General features: G+C 47.2%; 1 protein-coding gene across 2 annotated transcripts; it reads right to left on the bottom strand.

The window, feature by feature from the left end:
* Window positions 1-594: 594 nt before the first annotated feature.
* Sft2d1 (SFT2 domain containing 1) lies at window positions 595-16,822 on the bottom strand. Of its 2 annotated transcripts, XM_029471510.2 has the most exons (9): window positions 16,649-16,822; window positions 10,083-10,104; window positions 9,021-9,107; window positions 8,261-8,343; window positions 7,073-7,154; window positions 5,919-5,954; window positions 4,444-4,502; window positions 3,327-3,356; window positions 595-1,074 (listed from the first exon to the last, which is right to left on the bottom strand). In XM_029471510.2, exons 4-9 carry the CDS (start codon window positions 8,311-8,313, stop codon window positions 1,035-1,037), a joined length of 300 nt encoding a protein of 99 aa, XP_029327370.1. In that variant the 5' UTR covers window positions 8,314-8,343; window positions 9,021-9,107; window positions 10,083-10,104; window positions 16,649-16,822; the 3' UTR covers window positions 595-1,034. The 2 variants fall into 2 exon arrangements, with proteins under 2 accessions (XP_029327370.1, XP_021042242.1); XM_021186583.2 differs by lacking the exon at window positions 10,083-10,104.
* Between the last annotated feature and the right edge of the window lie 682 nt (window positions 16,823-17,504).

Below are 17,504 nucleotides of genomic sequence, written 5' to 3'. Positions count from 1 at the left end.
TTGCTGGGCCACCCACCAGGCAGAGACAAGAGCGATTCTTCCATACACCACTGAGGAGGCCTCCCCTCTTCATCTGCACCTGCCTGAGCCACTCATTCTGTCCCCACAAGTGTACTCCTGCTGCCACTGGGCCACTGTCAGCCTGTGGAGACCTGAAGGAGATAGCGAGTCACTGCTTCCTCATATCCTGTTGCCCCCCAAAGCCAGCTCTCTTCTCCCCCCTCCTCCCTGATCCCTATCCTGGGATGAAAGCAGTAGGCGGTCCTTGGCACCTCTGGGGCCACCTTCTGACCAGCAGCCCCCCCCCCCACACACACACCCCTTGGATGATGCTTTGGGTAGGTGGGTTGTCTCTGGTTAGGAGCACCTGCTGCTCTTCACTCCGGGCTCCCATGTGGAGCCTCACTGTGTACCTCTGGCTGCTCTCCCAAGAGCTGGGATTCAAAGTGGCCATGTGGGGCCCTTGACTTGAGAGCTGGTTTTTTTCTCACGCCCATCCTGTCACACAGACAGAGGCTACACGTCACCCAGAGCTGGGGCTGGGTTTCTTTGAGCTAAGCTACTTAATGTATTATACAGTTGATCCAGAAAATGTTACATTTCCAAGAGTAGTTTATTTCAAAACTGTAAAGATACATATATTACTTTTTATTACACTTAATAAGTAATTTTAAGCTTGAAGTATATAAAGTTTCACATTTTTAAAGTTAAAAAAAATCCTTTTAAAGTTGTAGAGCATTTAAAAAGCCAAATAAGATGGATATATCTTATAACACAGGTTTATACCTTAAATATTCACATTTCAAAAGCTGTTTGTAAAGACTAAAAACTGAGTAAAAATTATTTACAAGTGGCAATGATTATACCCTCCTGTCTTTGGAAGCAGAGGTTAGCGGGCAGGGAATGGAGGGCTACGCAGTGAGGTGCAGCGGTCCATGGCATGGGCTGAGGCTGCTGCCGCTTCTGGAGTGATCACTGGGGCAGGCACAGCATCAGCACTGTTCCCAAGCACTCCTCCTGGGCTCGTGCGACTTTCAACCCAAGAGTGAGGAGCAGCACTTGAGCACCGCGTCCCTGAGGGAAGGAAGGAGAAAGGGCCATGAAGCAGCAGGGTGCAGGAGCATCAGCAGCGTCCCACCACATACTAGCAACTTCAAGCAGGGCTGGACTCTGCAGCCCGGTTTCCAAAGAACCAAGGCTTTGCTGAGATTCACTCGCAATACTTACGAGTGCTTTTGAAGTATTCTTGTTAATTTTTTAAATGGTATTTATTACAGGAATTTTTACTAGCACATAACCCTGATTTTAATAAAAGAAATGACTCTCAATAACAAAATAATCTGGGAATTAAGTTTTTGTAAGAATTAATGTTTTTGTGGTTTTGTTTTTTTTTTTTTTTAACTTGCATACTCATGTACTGGTCACAACAGCAAAGCTATGGAGTCAGCCAACACGTCCAACAGTAGGTGTGAATGGAAGGAGAAGATGGGTTGGTTTTTAAAATACTGATTTTATTTTTGTATATGTTGTATATATCTGCGTGTCTGCCATGACTGTGGATGCCTGCGGAGTCCAGAAAAGGCAAACAGACCCCTAGGTGCTGGGCTAGAAATGCAGGTGGATGAGCCACCTCCAGAAGAGCAGCAAGCACTGCTGAGCCAGCTCTCCAGCCCCACAATGGAGTTTTAGTCAGCCACAGAAAAAACAGAATCCTCTCGCCTGTCCTATTCGGCTTAAACAATCAACTGAGAAGGAATCTCAGGTGAGGGGTTGATGGATCAGACTGTCCTGTGGGCATGTCTGTGGGGACTGTTTTGATTAATTGATACAAGCGGGCTCAGCCCACTGTGGACAGTACCAGCCCCCAGGAAATGCTCCTGAAGCTTATGGCAAAGCTGGCCACACCTCAGTCCCCTGACAGGCAGCAAACAGTGACTCTCCACGGTTCATGCTTCAGTTCCTGGCCTGACTTCTGTCAGAGATGGACTGCCACCTGGAAATGTGAGCCAGATAAAGCCATTTCTGGGGGGCAAGCTCCACTTATATTCTCTCCTATGTGGAGTCAGCCTGTATCCTGGTTATTTACCCATTGGGATCTGGCCAGAGTGAGGCAGGACATCATGGAGGTAAAGTGTGAGCAAAGCTGCTTGCTCCAGAGACAAGGAAGCAGAGACAGTGACTCTCTGTGCTGCATCCTAAAAATCCCCAAAATGATGGGATAAACTTCATTTGGCTTTCATGTTTTCTTCTCTAAGTGTCTAAACCATTACATAACGTGCTTTAATTAACAAACAAACAAACAAACAAACAAACACAACTTGCTGTTTAAAACACCCACTAAAAAATTTGTAATGTATTCTGCATGTTGCCTGCCGCTCTCCAGCCAGAAGCCTTGACTGCTGGGGCACACGGTCACCTTCCAGGAGCTGGGCCGTGTCCCCAGAGCCCTGGCTTGGATGGGCAGGGACAGCGTCTCGTGCCTCTGCACTGGCCAGGGGCCTCCTTCCTGCAGCTCACTCTGCTTTGTGTTTTCTCCTTTTATGTGTTTGTCAGAAATACAGTAAGAGGTGGAGTAAAAACAGTGTCTCCCACTGTTCACATAGGTATACAACTCTGCTGTCTTTTAAATATATAGGTGTTTCCAAATTCCAGCGACAAAGCCCTACTTCACCAGAATTGCTTTTTCCAAATCTATCAGGTCTAAGGTTGGAATTAACTCAGGGTTTTCTTCTACGACTAAATCATCATGAATTCCTCTAGAAAAGCACAAAGAAACAGCATGGGAGACTACACTGGCTGCCTGGATCTGGCCATTCACCCATCTATCACCCCTGGCCCCCAACCTGCAGAAGAGAGCACTTTCTGCTAGCTAAGAACATTAATGTACCTTGATTCCCTAACCCTAACTTCCCTTATTACTTTCCAAAATAGAACTGTTCTTGCTGGAGTCTCTGCCTCTTGGGCACTTAACAGAAAGGTCCAAATTTCTTTTCAAATTCCCTGTTAGTGTTCATACAGCAAGGCAGGAGCAAGCGCCACCCCAGCTGCTGTGCAGCAAGATGTCCATTCACCTGAAGGCAGTAAGCCAAGCTTTCCAGTCGTTCTTAAATAGCTTTCTTAAAGCAACAAAGTCAACAAAGTTAACTAAAAAAGCCTCCTGTAAATTTTGTTGTCTCATTATGTAGGCCTGACTGGCCTGGTGCTCACTATATAGATCAGATAAGCCTTGAACTCACAAAGTTGTGCTACCATGCCCAGCCATAAATAGCTTAATGTGAAAATTATTTAAACTCGTGTTCAGGAGTACAATGGGATTCAGAGCTCACCTTGCATACGGGATGTAGGACAGACTGTACCTGCAAGAGAGAGTCGACCATGTTGACATTTTCTCTACACCAAGCCCGTCTATTCCCAGCGGACACATCTACTGTAGCCACCTCGGCTGCAGAACACAGGCCGGTGGTCCTCAAGCTGTGACTCCATCTCGGGCAACAGCACTGACTAGGAACTTGTGGAAGACCCAACTTTCCCAGACCTGCAGCCCCGAGTAACAAGGCTGCCTCATACGCAGCTTGTAGAGTTTGCTGTGCTGGGGATGGAGCCCAGGTCCTCTGTCACTGAGCTATCCACACAACTGACAATGTACACCTAATAAGTACACCTCAGCGACCCTGCTGCTGATGCTGAGGCCTTCTGCAGAAGTTACCCTCTTATCTTTCCAGCAAAAGCTAACATTACTAAGTATGGTGACAACTTTCTGGAGAAAAGCCAACTGGAACACATCAAAGGAAAGCAAAATATAAGAGAGTAGCCGATGTGATTTAGCCTAGATTCTTCACATTGCAATGAAAGAGTCAAGCAACCGTACATGGTGAGCCCGAGATACACCGATGTGGTATCTGTCAGTGGACAGGAGAAACAGCCACAAGAGGAGCTGAGCCCAGCAGGGTGACAGGCAATGGGAAAGACACAGAACAACAAAGTTGAAAAAGGCAAGGAAAACGTGCTCTGCAGTCTGATGGGGAGCAGGTGAGGAGTGGCTGGCTGGGGCGTCCCAGGCCTGTGAGTAGAGGCAGAGTGAGTCACAGGGGACTGTGAGGAGGATGTGGCACTGGAAAGAAGGCAACAGCAACAGCAGGTGGAATGCCTGGGGCACCTGACACCTGTAAGCACATCCTGGGAGCTTCCTCCTGAGAGAATTCAGGTGGCTTTGTCTACATTTCCGTGCCTGCCCCCATAGCCAGTGCACCCAGATACCACAACTCTCTCTACAAGTACCAGAGAGGCAGTGTTCAGAATGGGCCTCACTCCATCTGACTTTGCAGGAGTCTGGATCACAGGCATAGGCCTCTACTCCCTTTCCTAGGGCTCTCTAGAATCTAAATGATGCTTCTAACATCCTGGACAGTTTTTATTCTATAGCTGGTATAAGAAGAGACTTACCAGGTCATCGACAAGAACTGCAATATGCAGAAGAGTAAGGCCAGCCCCTTCTTCCGCCACTAGCAACAAACAACACATTCAAGTTTTAAAAAGTAGCATTATAAATCAGGTTCAATTCTTCGCTTTAAAATGGATATCCTGTTTGTTTGTTTTTATCCTTATATATTTCAAAACTTTAAATATTGCCCACGAAAGTACATTTCCTTTCCAATGCCATCCCTAATATCTTAAATACTATAAAATACACAGCATAAGTAACCGTATGCAAAGGCTGGAAATAGAACTCTCCAAGGTTATAGCTTGATGTGACCCTTCCTACAATCAGCATTTAAAACCCCGCAAAGCTCCATGGAATTACTCACCCTCAATATTTTGTTCTTTGGAGATGTTTTGATACACAGCCCAGACTGGCCTTGAACCTATAGCAATCCTGCCTCAACCTCCCACGCACTGGGATTATAGCATGCACTATCATGCCTGGCTTCTTGAGGTTTTTGGTTTTGCTTCTTTTTGTGAGACATGGTTTCTCTGTGTAGTCCTGGCTGTCCTGGAACTCACTTTGGCATCAAACTCACAAAGGTCCTCCTGCCTCTGCCTCCTTGGTGCTGGGATTAAAGGTGCATCCAACCATCACCCAGAGAGTTTGTTTTATTTGTTTTTGTTTGTTTGTTTAAAAGGACAATTATACTACTGCAGTCTTCTGGGATAATATGAAGTTCCTACAATGTTCTAAGATAACTGACTTGAGAATTCCTAATCATTGGGGGGGAAGAAGGTGGGCAGGTGCCGAGGACTTGTCTCCAGCTGGACAAATGCTCTCTACCACTAAGCTTCACAACTAGCCCCTACCCTTAAAGTTGAGAGGAGGAGACAAGATGGATTAGTGGGTAAAAGCAATTGTTTGCCAAGTCTGACAACCCAGCAACCACATTGTGGAAGGAGAGAACTGGCTCTTGCAAGTTATCCTCTGACTTCCTTATGGCACAACCACACACACATGGAGCCCTTAGCTGACCTGGAAGTTACTATGTAGAGCAGGCTGACCTCAAACTCAAGAGAGCTGTCTGTCTCTGCCTCTAGGATGCTGATTAAAGATATCACCACCGTATGTGGTCCTGATGGAGATTCTTTTTAATCCTATTTGTTGATCTGCTTGTTCTCTGGACCTACCTTCTCTGGGAGCTTTTCACACTGTTGCTTCCCCCAAAGCACACAGAGAGTCTGCAGCAGACTAGGACACTAAGTCCAGTCTAGGACGCTGTCAGAGTAGCAACCAGTCTCAGCATGAGTGTGCTCACAGGGCCCTATGCTTAACAACCTCTGGATAGGTTAGAGACCGCAGACCCACCTTACATCTGTTTATGGGACACTGACGACTCTCTTGAGGGCTTCATGAACCTGGCCTCAGTTTTGTTCTAGGACAATGGTGGAGTGGGGACAGTGAGCAGATAGCCAGATTGGCTGATGTAACTTACCCACAGAGCAGCACACAGGGTAAACACCAGGCACAACTACAGGGAAGGAAAAAGTTCATGAGAAACCTGAGGTTCTTCAAGGGCCCAACAAAAACGCAGAAACTTCTGCATTCATCTGCTTGGATAACATGCAACAGAATAAATAAATAAATAGGACAATGGACTCTGGTGCCACCTTAAAGCCTATAGAAAGCCTATCCGCTGTCCCAGCAAACTGAAGCCCTAAATAATGTGCTGGTCAAGTAAAGGGAAAGACTGGAAAGTCAAGTTTAGAGAAGCAAGAGGCTACTCCTGTGTCTTGCTGATGCTCATGGCAGTGCCAACAGCGCCAGCATGCTCTATCATGTTTCCTTTACAGCGCTGGACAATGCTTCACACAGGAGACTGCATGAGCCTGCTGCACACCCATGGCACCTGGACGAGCTGGGGAGAACAAAAGTGGGAGTCTAACCTGGGAAGGCTTATGTGACCCCAGTCTGACCATCGTCAGCTCAGGGGCCAGGGTTTGCCTGGGGGTCTAAGGTTCAGCTTTCCTCTCTCTACCCAGAGAGCACCTAACACTGCTGATTCTGCACTGAGGCAGCAGTTGTCTTCACCATTACCGCAAGGCAGAATCTGGGTGTGCAGCAACTTAATTCACATTCAACATTTTCCTGCAAACAGTGTGACTCAACAACCAGCACTGAGTGACAGCCACAGAAATTCAGAGCACTAAGTGACAGCCATAGTGACAGTCACAATAAGAGCCTGTTGCATGATGGGACTCAACTCAGAGCACTGCTGAGAAGCTGTCCCCACAACAACAATTCCAATTCTCTCTGAGAAGACTGCTATGAGTTCACAAGTACTGCACCTTCTCCCCCGAGGAACAGACATCCCAACATGTGTAGGGCTTAAAAATGAAATATGACAGCTGATTTTCATAACCATTTCCAGCTATACAACACACATGCGACGAGAAGCATGTTTCATCCGGCCAATCACACTGAACAGTGCTGTACAAGCCAGATCCTTTAACATCCTGTTACCCCACCTCACTCACACTCACACTCACACACACACACACACACACACATACACACACACACTCACTCTCTCAGCAATAATTCAGAAAAGTCATTAATATGTTTATAAAATTAACATTATTTACTTACAAGCATAATAATTGTTGCAAGCAATCTTGTTGTTTCAAACATTTTCTTCAGTTGCTTCACAGGTCCCATTAAAAAGCATGTACTATTTGAAACAAAGTAAGAGATGGCTCTAGTAATTTGTCTGGCTATGCAGAAATAAAATTGCTATAAAACAAATTGTGTGAGTTGTTTTATTTCTTGCTTTACTTGTCTGTGGATCTGTTGTTTGTTGCTGTTTGGGACAAAGCTTAGGCTGGCCTTAAACACCTCACCCTTCTGTAGTGGGAACTTCTCCCCTAACTTAGTTTGTTGTTGTTCCTGTGAGACAGGGTCTTTCTATGTAGCCTACGCTGGCCATAAACTCACAATCCTCTTGCCTTCCCTTCTGAGTACTGAGCAGTTACTTTCATTTTGTTGCCATTTTGACATATGGTCTTGCTACTAGCCCAGGCTAGCCTAGACTTTGCAATAGTTCTGTTTTCTCCTCCAGAAAACAGGTATTACATGCATGTTCACCATGCTTGTTTTTCCCCTTACCTTTGAAAGGACACTTCAAGACATGCTATGGACTTAACATGATATTGGTATGATGGCATGAGGGTGAAGAGGCCACAGACTGCCTCCCATCCCCATATGGGTGGAAGCAAGGCCCTGAGGTGACTCCAAACATGGAAGTGTGTGCAACTCCTCAGGGATACAGGGTGCAGCTCTCAGCAGATGACTGAGGCGCTGATTTTGGGCTCCCCGCCTGCAGAAGCATGTTGCTAGAGCATCACAAGTGGCCTGATGCTCTACTCATCCCCACAGCAATGCTCTCTCTCAGAAGACACCCGGCAGCTCCAGTCCCTGCTGCTTGCCAGCTTCAGTTCTCTGCACTGCACCAACACTGTCACATCTGTTCCTAGCTTCCTGTGTGCACCCTTCCTCACAAAACCTTCACTCCACAAGAGCCAGGACAACTATACAGTTGAGCCCTGGAGCAGACCTCAGCCTGGGACCTGGCCTCTGTGCTTCCCCAATGCACGGCTGGCCACTCAGTATCCCCAGAACTCAATACAATAGTAGTATTACAGAGTGAACATAAATTTTGCTGCAGAATTGACATTATAAACAATCAACAGAAACATGCTACTTACAAAGACTTATTAGAAAGAAAATCTGGAACCAAAAGTAAACAAGGCATTTTAAGAAGCCAAAGTATACACACACCTGGCCAATGCAGCAAGGTTTCCAAGGGTGTAAAATACTGCAAAGAGTTTCATGCCATTGGGAAGCCATAGCAGCCCCGTTCCCTAAAGTAGAATTTATAGTTAGTTAGATAACAATATGACCTTCAGAACCCAGAACTAGAAAGCTCTACTCCAGCAGCTGACACTAAGTACTCTACAGTAATGCCCAAACACAACTGTGGTAATGTAGTCTCTTGTGTCTACAGATGTGCACTAGCAGAACTGTCTTCACACTGGTCGCAAACTAAGTATTCACTTGAATGCCAAGTTAAAACAGGCTTACTGCAACACATCTAAATCATTGATTGTCTAGTTTTCAAGAAAAATTGGTGTTCCAAATACAATTTTAACATTTTCTCCAAATTACCATAACATTAATTTCTGTTTATTTTTTTTTTAAGATTTATTTATTTATTTTTATGTAAGTACTCTGTAGCTGTCTTCAGATACACCAGAAGAGGGCATCAGATCTCATTATGGGTGGTTGTGAGCCACCATGTGGTTGCTGGGATTTGAACTTTGGACCTTCGGAAGAGCAGTCGGGTGCTCTTACCCACTGAGCCATCTCACCAGCCCTTCTGTTTATTTTTAATCAATCCTTACACACTTATTAAAGGTCACTGTGTTCCATCAAAATAATCTAACATTTAGATAAAGCAGGCTACTTCTGTTGGTTTTAAATTAAAATATTCATTCAGAACAATGTAAGACTATTAAAAAAAGACAATGCCTTAACTCACAAGGAATGAAAAGAAAATGCCAGCAACAAAGCATATGACAAACCACTTCAACCTGGTGTTGAAACTCAGGGATGAGGCATCCAGGACCTTAGAAAAGAGGGACAGTTAAGAAAGTTAGATCAGCATGTATAAATCTGACTCTACTACATTAAGCAAGCTTCTTTGTCTTTTGAGACAGGGATTCTCTACATACCTCTGGCTGTCCTAGAACTCATCATGTAGACCAGGCTGGCCTTGAACTCAGAGATATGCCTGCCTCTGCCTCCCAAGTGCAGGGATTAAAGGTGTGTGCCACCATACTTGGCAGCATTCATTGTTAACATGGACCTGACTCTATAATACTGTCACTTCTGTGGTTATAAGGACAATGAACATCAGCTGATGCTGGAAAACAACCTGGTAGGTAGAATCACAGTACTTTTTAGGTCTCATAAAGTCCTTCCCTGTTGGGTGCAGCACATTCACGTTCATCTAGGTACAACAACACGATGGTAAAGATTCAACTGGAATAAAGCCAGGTAGGCTGCATGCTGGACACTGCTGAAGCTGGGCCTGCACACAGGCTCATCCTATACCTCTCAACTTCTGCCAGGCCTGCAGAGTGAGGCAAGGATGATCTCGGTAGAGACCTTTAAGGAAGCAGGGGGACCTGGATAGGGAAATGGAAGGCACCTAGCAAGGGTGTGCTTCACCCAGAGGTGAGCCTGGGTCCTCAGAGAACCACTTTGCAATGGATCTCTAGCCTAAGGAGCGAGCTGGCTTCTGGGGCCCTTGAAGAAACTAGAAATTTAGCCAATCATGGTACTGCATATCTGTAATCCCGATACTCGGGAAGTAGAGGCAAGAGGATCAGGAGTTGAGAGCCAGCCTCCACTATACAGCAAGTTCAAAGCTAGAATTAGAAACTTACAAGAATTTCTACCCCAAATTTAAATTTCTAATGGGCACTATGATATACACTTAAGAGCAGTAAGAACAGCAGCTCAGGACATTCTCAGCCGTGAAATCATAATAGGAATTTGTGGGCATCAGCTTGCAATCCCCTTGGTCTCCACTTCTTACCTCAACAGATCATCTGGGAATCCTTATGCAGCATGAAAGGCAGAGAGAAAAGTGCTCCGTCAGCGCAACACACCACGTTTAATGTTTCTTAGTGTCTTTGCCGTTTAAGTTAGACATCCTGATTCCAGCAATTCCACCCACTACAGCCTAACTGGACATGTGGTTGTAAATTGGGTGAATGGGCTATGGACACCCAATGCCCCTTCTTACCAGGGATTTATACACTACCTGTATTTTCATCACAGAATAAGACACCCCAAATGTGTACATCACTTAACAAATAATCTGCTGTCACACACATCAGAACACCATGCTCTGTCATACATGCATACAATTTTCACTTTTCATCTTCAGGACTTCTTGCTATCACATGAGACAGTAAAGCCTTTGACAGGGAGGCCACTGAGAAGACACAGCAAGGAATCAGGACTGAAAGACGAACCACTGACACTGACTCCTCAGCCACACAGGCAATGAGGAGAATGAATGGACACACCACACAGTAACCCCAGCTTTGCACCTGTACTTGATGACAGACTAAGGCCCAGGGCCACACCACCTGCAGGGCCAGGGAGAGTTACAGCCACAGAGCCCAGAGCCCATGCCTCCAGAACACTTGCTGTGGCTTTCAATATAGTGAAAGCCCTCATTTCTGCGTCCCCTCCATCTCTCCCCCAATGGCTGGCAAAAGACAGCAATCAGCAGAAGCGGAAGGCCCTGCTCCTCACATCTATTCTGAGCAGCACACTTGCTTGTCCCCTCTCCTCCTGGGGTTTATGAGGTAAAGAGCCACTTTGCCCCTCAGTTGCCCCTAACCAGGTTCCTTGGTCCTGTCCTTCAGGATTCCTGGCCACAAAGCCAATCCTACCCACATGGTAGATCTTGCCTGTTCTCCAAATTCAACATGGGCAGCCCATCGGTTCTGTTCTTCAGTCCATCGCCAGTGGCTTTTCTCTCTCATCACCCACTGACTGACTGCCAGAGCCTTCTTCCCCACAGTTCCTCTGTCTCTGAAATCCTTGTTCAAAAACCCCAGTCTTGGGGCTGGGGTTCAGGAGCTAAGAGCACTTTCAGATACACTGGACCTGGGTTCAACTCCCAGCACTCATATGGCAGTCACAACTGTTCCCAATTCAGGTTCCAGGCGTCCAAGGCCGTCTTCTGGCCCCAGTGGGCATCAGCTATGCATATGGTGCACATGCATACATGCAGACAAAGCAGTCATATACACAAAAGAAAACTAGTCTTAAAAAAATAAGCAGTGTCCTAGGAGCTGCTACCTGGCCTGCCTCACAGGCTCCTTATCAGGCCCTCAGCTTCTCCTCATTTCAGTGGCAATAATGTTGAGCACCACTCTTGGTCAAGTCTGTTTTCAGTCTCCCCACCCCCAACCTGTTTTCTAGAGCTACCTCAAGCCTCCTCACTGAGCAGACAACTCCACCTACTGACAGCAGAGAGAACTGAAGGCAGCAGCTCATGGCTCCCATGGCGGTTTGAGTGACAGCTGCCCCCATCCACTCACTTACTGTGAGTGCTTGGCCCCCAGTTGGTGGAACTGTTTGGGCAGGATTAATATTTATGGCTTTGCTAAAAGAGGTGTGCCACTGGGGTGGGGGTGGGGGTGAACTTTGTGGTTTGGAAGGTCCATGCCATTCCCAGTTAGCTCTCTACCTCATGTTGTCTCTCAAGATGTGAGCTCTCCGCTACTGTCCAGAGCCATGTTCACCTACCTGGTGTCATACTCCCTACCATGACGGTCATGGACTCACACTTCAAATAAACTCTTCTGTAAGCTGCCTTGGTCATGCTGTCTTATCACAGCAATAGAAAAGTACCTAAGACATCCACTTACTTACAAGAGCACCCAGGCCCCTGCTCTGGCTCCCCGGAAGAGACTCTTCCTACCTGTCCCAGGGAGGTACACATTTGCCTACCTGCTTTAGGGTCCCACCCCTCAGGCCTGCTTCAGGAACTTCCTTGAAACAAAATCTAAAAAAAAAAAAGCTCCCTCCAGCCTCCACAGCCATCCAGCCCGCCAGCCAGACAGCAGGCCAGCCACTCCTGATCCTGAGAACAACAATGTGCTTCTAAGAGCTAGGTGAGGGGCTCAGCTCCTGGTTATAAACAAACAAATACTATATGCTGATCAGGCATGGTGGGGCCTGTCTTTAATCCTAGCACTTGAGAGGCAGAGGTAGGAGGAACTCATGAGTTCAGACCACCCTTGTCTACACAGTGAGGTCCAAGCCAGCCACACAGACACCTTGTCTAAAAAACAAACAAACAAACCAGTATGCGAGGTGCTGTAACAAACACCATCACCATCACCACCACCACCACCACCTCTTCTTCCTCCTCTTCCTTCTCCTGACTCTGGAAACTGTGAATCTAAGATCAAGTGTTAATAGACAAGGTGTCTGCTGCCCCTACACATGATAGAAGGGGCAAATGGTCTCCCTGTTAAGCAAAGTAGACTGGCATGCTGGAAGTTAGGCCTTAGCATATGAATTTGGGGAGCATTCAGAACACAGCACTGGAGTGACTGTTCGGGACTGACCATGAGCCTCCTGGGAAGCTGCCATTCCACATGGGCCTGGAGCACCATAGGCTCTGAAGGGAGCCACAGTCCTGACCTGCAGCTCCTCACTGGCTGTGACCTTTCATTTTCACACAGTGTACCCCAGGCCTGAAGACGGGCCTGAAAGGCTTGATTCTCTAACCTTAACTGCTTGGTCTTTTTCTGTGATTGTCCTAATCCTGCAACTATGTAGAGGCCTCAGCAACTGGGCAGCTCAATAACATGTAGAAGACTCAACTCAGAGACCACATGAATTTTTGGAGTTTTATGATTAAAAAAAAAAAAAGTTAACTGTCTTAGAGTTTTACTGTTTTGAACAGACACTATGACCAAGGCAACTCATAAGGACAACATTTAATCAGGGCTGGCTTACAGGTTCACAGGTTCAGTCCATTATCATTAAGGCAAGAACACACAGCATTCAGGCAGACGCGGTGCAGGAGGAGCTGAGAGTTCTACATTCTCATCTGAAGGCTGCTAGCAGAATACTGACTTCCAGGCAGCTAGGATGAGGGTCTTATAGCCCACATCCTCAGCGACACACTTACTTCAACAGAGCCACACCTTCTAATAGTGCCACTCCTCGAGCCTGGCATATACAAACCATCACAGTAACTAACTGTTGCACAGCACCTTGGCAGGTCATAGTCTTCTGAGAGCCACTGCTTGGCTTACCTAACAGGGGGTTTTATTAGCATCTTCCATTCGGTGAACTTGAAGGTGGAACACGGCAGTTTCCTTTGTTAACACGGAATAGTGATCTGCCGTGCTGGGCTATAATGTGCACCTAGGGTTCCCCCAAATCCTAACCTTTCAGACACTGGTGCAGGAACACGGAGCCTCAGCGGCCTTCAGACACGGCAACAGGACCTTTGGAGGTGGGATTAGTTCCCTTCCCCAGGGAGTTCCCACACCCCTTGCACTGAAACTGGAATGGTACATCCACAGACCAGAAGATGACCCTTGGGAGACACAGATTTCACTCTCACCATGATCTTGGGACTGAATAGTAAAAATTAAACTTCTGTGGTTTCTAAGCTCCCCAGTTGTTGAGTTCTGGTCAAAGTCTATGAACACACAGTTCGTGGCAGAGACTTGTTAGGCTTCAATGACAGGTCGCAGGGCGACCTGTTAGGCTTCAATGACATGCAAATGGGGAAGGGCGGTCAATGGTGAGAACAGCAGCCAGAGCAAATAGGAGGGTAACTAGGAACAGCCTCATCTCTCTGAAGACATTCAATGCTGACTCCACTAGAAGAGCCAGGTTGGAGCATTCCAGAAAGAATGACCTTGCCAAAAGACTGCCAAGTTGTACAGCTAAGAAAGGACTCAGGCAAGGAAGCTGAAACACCTGAAGCACAGAGTCCTGGCAGGTGGAGGAGGAACTAGGTACGTGCAGGTCTGAGAAGCTAACCTGGGCTTAACTCTAGAAGCACAGTGGTGGGAGAGCGAGCAGGATGGGGTTCTCTGAGGCCTACTTCAGGCCTTTCCCTGTAGGAAGATGTCCTAGACACCTGCTAAGGAGGGCCCGGAACCCTAGCTTCTAGTCAATCCTGGCCCTCAAGCCTCTCAGCAGCAGGACAAAGTAGCTCAAATTCCAGGGTACCTGGACACCCTTGTCTAACCCTGCATCTGGGTGACCATCCTATTCCATAGATAGGACCTTTTCCATCCTGCAGTACAAGAAGTCACCACCCCACTGCCCTGCTAAGCCTGGTCACCCACAATCGCAGAACACCCTGAACTCTACACAAACTTTCTGGTCCTCACCAACTTCTAAGTATCTCTCATCTTGTGGTCTATCCTCCCCAAGGGCATGTGTTCTTCCCACACATCCTGCAGGACAAGCACCATGCTAGGCACTCTTCCCTCTAGGCCCATGGTTCTCCCCAGACACCTACTACTTTCAAGGCCACCATGACATTCTACCCCTGTCCCTCATTACTGTCATACCTTTCATTCTCGGAAAGCAAAATATTTATACATATGAAGGAACAATAAATCTTTAAAAAGGTGAGAAAATGGGAGTTACTGGATCAACACAGCTGAGATTTCCCCGTGAACAGGCTCAGGCTCCCACGCCCTCTTCTCAGAGGTGGCCCTACTTTGAGACATTCCAGAAACTTGAGATGCTAAGGCCGACTTGACAGAAGTCACTCACTAGGGCTGACTTCTTCCTGGAGCTGGGAAGCGAATCCCCTCCCATATGTCTATCCAAGAACTGAACTGTCCACCATACCTTCCCCATCAAGATGGACCAAAGCTCTGAAATGGAACCACGACATACCTTCCCTCTCCTTGAGTTGTTGCTGCCGGGTACTGTGCTCCGTGATGGGAAAGTGACTAATACAGTATCACTCACTCACAGTGAACTGAAACCCTCTCCACAGCCTAAGAGACCCAATGGGATGCAGAATCTTCCACCTCCTGCCTTTGTCTCCTACCCGTGTCCCTCTTTCCCTCTGTTCCAGTCACCGGCCCAGCACACACAGAGGCCATCCCTGCCACTCTCTCCTAGTGGGGAGCTCAGGAAGAGCTTCCCTGAGCTACCTGAGAGGCTGACTACCCTATGCACTACGGCAACCCTAAGCTTCCCAACCCACTTTACCTTTTCCACGGCACTTTCCACTAACACTGAACCGTAGCACCGGAGGCCTCTCTCAGTCACTGTTATCACATCCTCAGTGACAATGGTGTGGGGACCTGATGAGCTGCTGGATAACCACTTAACCGTCTACCACCCCCAGAGCGTTTCACCTTCTCTACACAATCTCCTCTCTTCCGGAAACAGCTTCAAGGACCAAGATCACTTCTTTGTCCCCAGGATTTACAAGAGCACTGCCTGACAACACTCCAGCAATGTCTGAACAGCAGCCACATGCTACTCAACACTTAAAAATGGCATGCACCACTACGGAAACATATTCTACATTTTAATCTGTTTACATTTTGAATGGCTACATGTGGTCCGTCATAGCTACAGCAAAGATCTAGAACAAAGAGTGGAGCATGAAACAGTTGATACTATCAAGCACCGTGGATAAGTCATACTTGCAGCCATTGCTGAAGTGACTATGTACAGTCTTTTGTGTTGCAATTACAATACAGATTTCAGTTCTCAGGAGGCAGAGGCAGGAGGACCTTTGTAGCTCCAGGCCAGTGAGGGCTACACAGTGAGACTTTGTCTTGGAACAGACCCAAAAAAGAACAAACAAACAAAACACAAAATACAATATAGAGTTCACTTGTCTCAACACGGGCTACCTCAGCCCTGCCAACAAATAAACCAGAAAGGAAAAACGAACAAACAAAACATCTTCATGTAATACAAAATCAGGCCCGTGTCTGTGCCAAGACACACCAAAGTGTGCTAGCGTGCAAAACACAAAGCAGTTCCTGTTTGCCTATTTTTAATTCTTACTGGAGGAAGTAAGTCTTTATCAAGTCTCAGGTCTGGGTCACAAGCAAACAAGGGCTCTGTTAATTAAACCCATGCATTACTAAGGAGGGCTGACTTCACAGGCAACCTTTGGCACGTCCGTGCTCTCCAGTCTCTCGCCCAGATCTCAGCCTTATTTTTTTTTAAAGATGTATTTATTTATTTATTATATGAGTACACTGCAGCTGTCTTCAGACACACCAGAAAAGGGCATCAGATCCCCATTACAGATGGTTGTGAGCCACCATGTGGTTGCTGGGAATTGAACTCGGGACCTCTGGAAGAGCAGCAGTCAGTGCTCTTAACCGCTGAGCCATCTCTCCAGCCCCAGATGTGTCTTGAGACCTGGAATGCATGAGCCGGCCACAGGCAGCCTGGCCCCGAGGCCTGCTCGCTGCAGGGGCGACGGAACTTGGTGCAGGAGGGGAAGGCGCAGAGAAAGGCCATGGCAGAGAAGCGGGGACCGGACAGCCCCGGGGATCCGGGACCGACTCCCCGACAGCGGTTCGCGGTCCCCCCTCCCACTGTCGCCGCGGCCGAGAACGTTACCTGCGCCGTCAGGCCTTGCTCCTCGTCGTCCTGGCCGCTCAAGACGCGCCGCAGCTTCTCCATAGCCCTGTCCTCTGGCCACGCCGCCGGCCCCTAGCTCGTCCGCCCCCCACGCCCACCCGGAATCCGCACCTTCACTCGCCGGCCGGAAATCCGGACTTCCGCTTCCTTCGAGCATGCGCACCTCCTTGCTCTTTAATTTGCTGGGGCGGGGCTGATTGCGTCACTTCCGGCACGCCCACGGGTGCCCACAGGGGGCTGGTGAATGGCTTTTCTTATCCTCAAGATCGTTCACCCGTCCAGTAGGGAGGGACTCAGAGGTAGAGAAACAGTGTCCAGTTGTATGACTGTCCAGGCACTGAGTGACAGGTCCTGCCCCGATTGTTTTGGGTTGGAGAGATGGTAATGAAATGACCTTTATTTTAACGACTTCACTAACAGCTTCTTCCTTATAATTGGATCAAGGAAAAAAAGGGTTAATTGTCAATCCTACTGCCTCTCGAAAGGCAGTCATTACTAGAGACGGAGATCTTTTACTGATGAAACTGCTCCAGCGTTCTCAGGGAGTTGGACCTGAACAAACAAAAGTGCGAAAGCCCTGTCCCTTTGCCCTTTGAAAGATTAACAAAGATGATAACGAATGTACAATAAAATCGTCGTTGATGTCCAATAAAATAGTTTTTAATATGGCTACACATTTTCCCTTTGAAGTATACTAACTTCTATATTAAAAAAATCTGATAACAGTAGTTATGAAAAGTCTGGTTTTCAATATATATGAAATTGCCAGTACTCACAATATAGTTGAAATCTCGATTTGAAGGAGTATGTACTTGAAATAATTAGTGGCAGTTCA

The sequence above is a fragment of the Mus caroli genome, unplaced genomic scaffold (genome assembly GCF_978045245.1).
Source record: "Mus caroli unplaced genomic scaffold, Mus_caroli_1 scaffold_18, whole genome shotgun sequence".
NCBI classification, from domain to species: Eukaryota; Metazoa; Chordata; class Mammalia; order Rodentia; family Muridae; genus Mus; species Mus caroli.
The sequence above is the reverse complement of the archived record's forward strand: the minus strand, read 5'-3'. Positions and strand labels throughout refer to the sequence as shown.

Coding starts and splice junctions, on each gene's coding strand:
- Sft2d1 (XM_021186583.2), bottom strand. CDS start 16,711: ATGGAGAAGCTGCGGCGCGTCTTGAGCGGCCAGGACGACGAGGAGCAA. Junction 7,155..8,260: donor AACCTTGCTGCATTGGCCAG/GTGTGTGTATAC, acceptor TGTTTCAAATAG/TACATGCTTTTTAATGGGAC. Junction 4,503..5,918: donor CCCTGTGTGCTGCTCTGTGG/GTAAGTTACATC, acceptor GTTTGTTGCTAG/TGGCGGAAGAAGGGGCTGGC.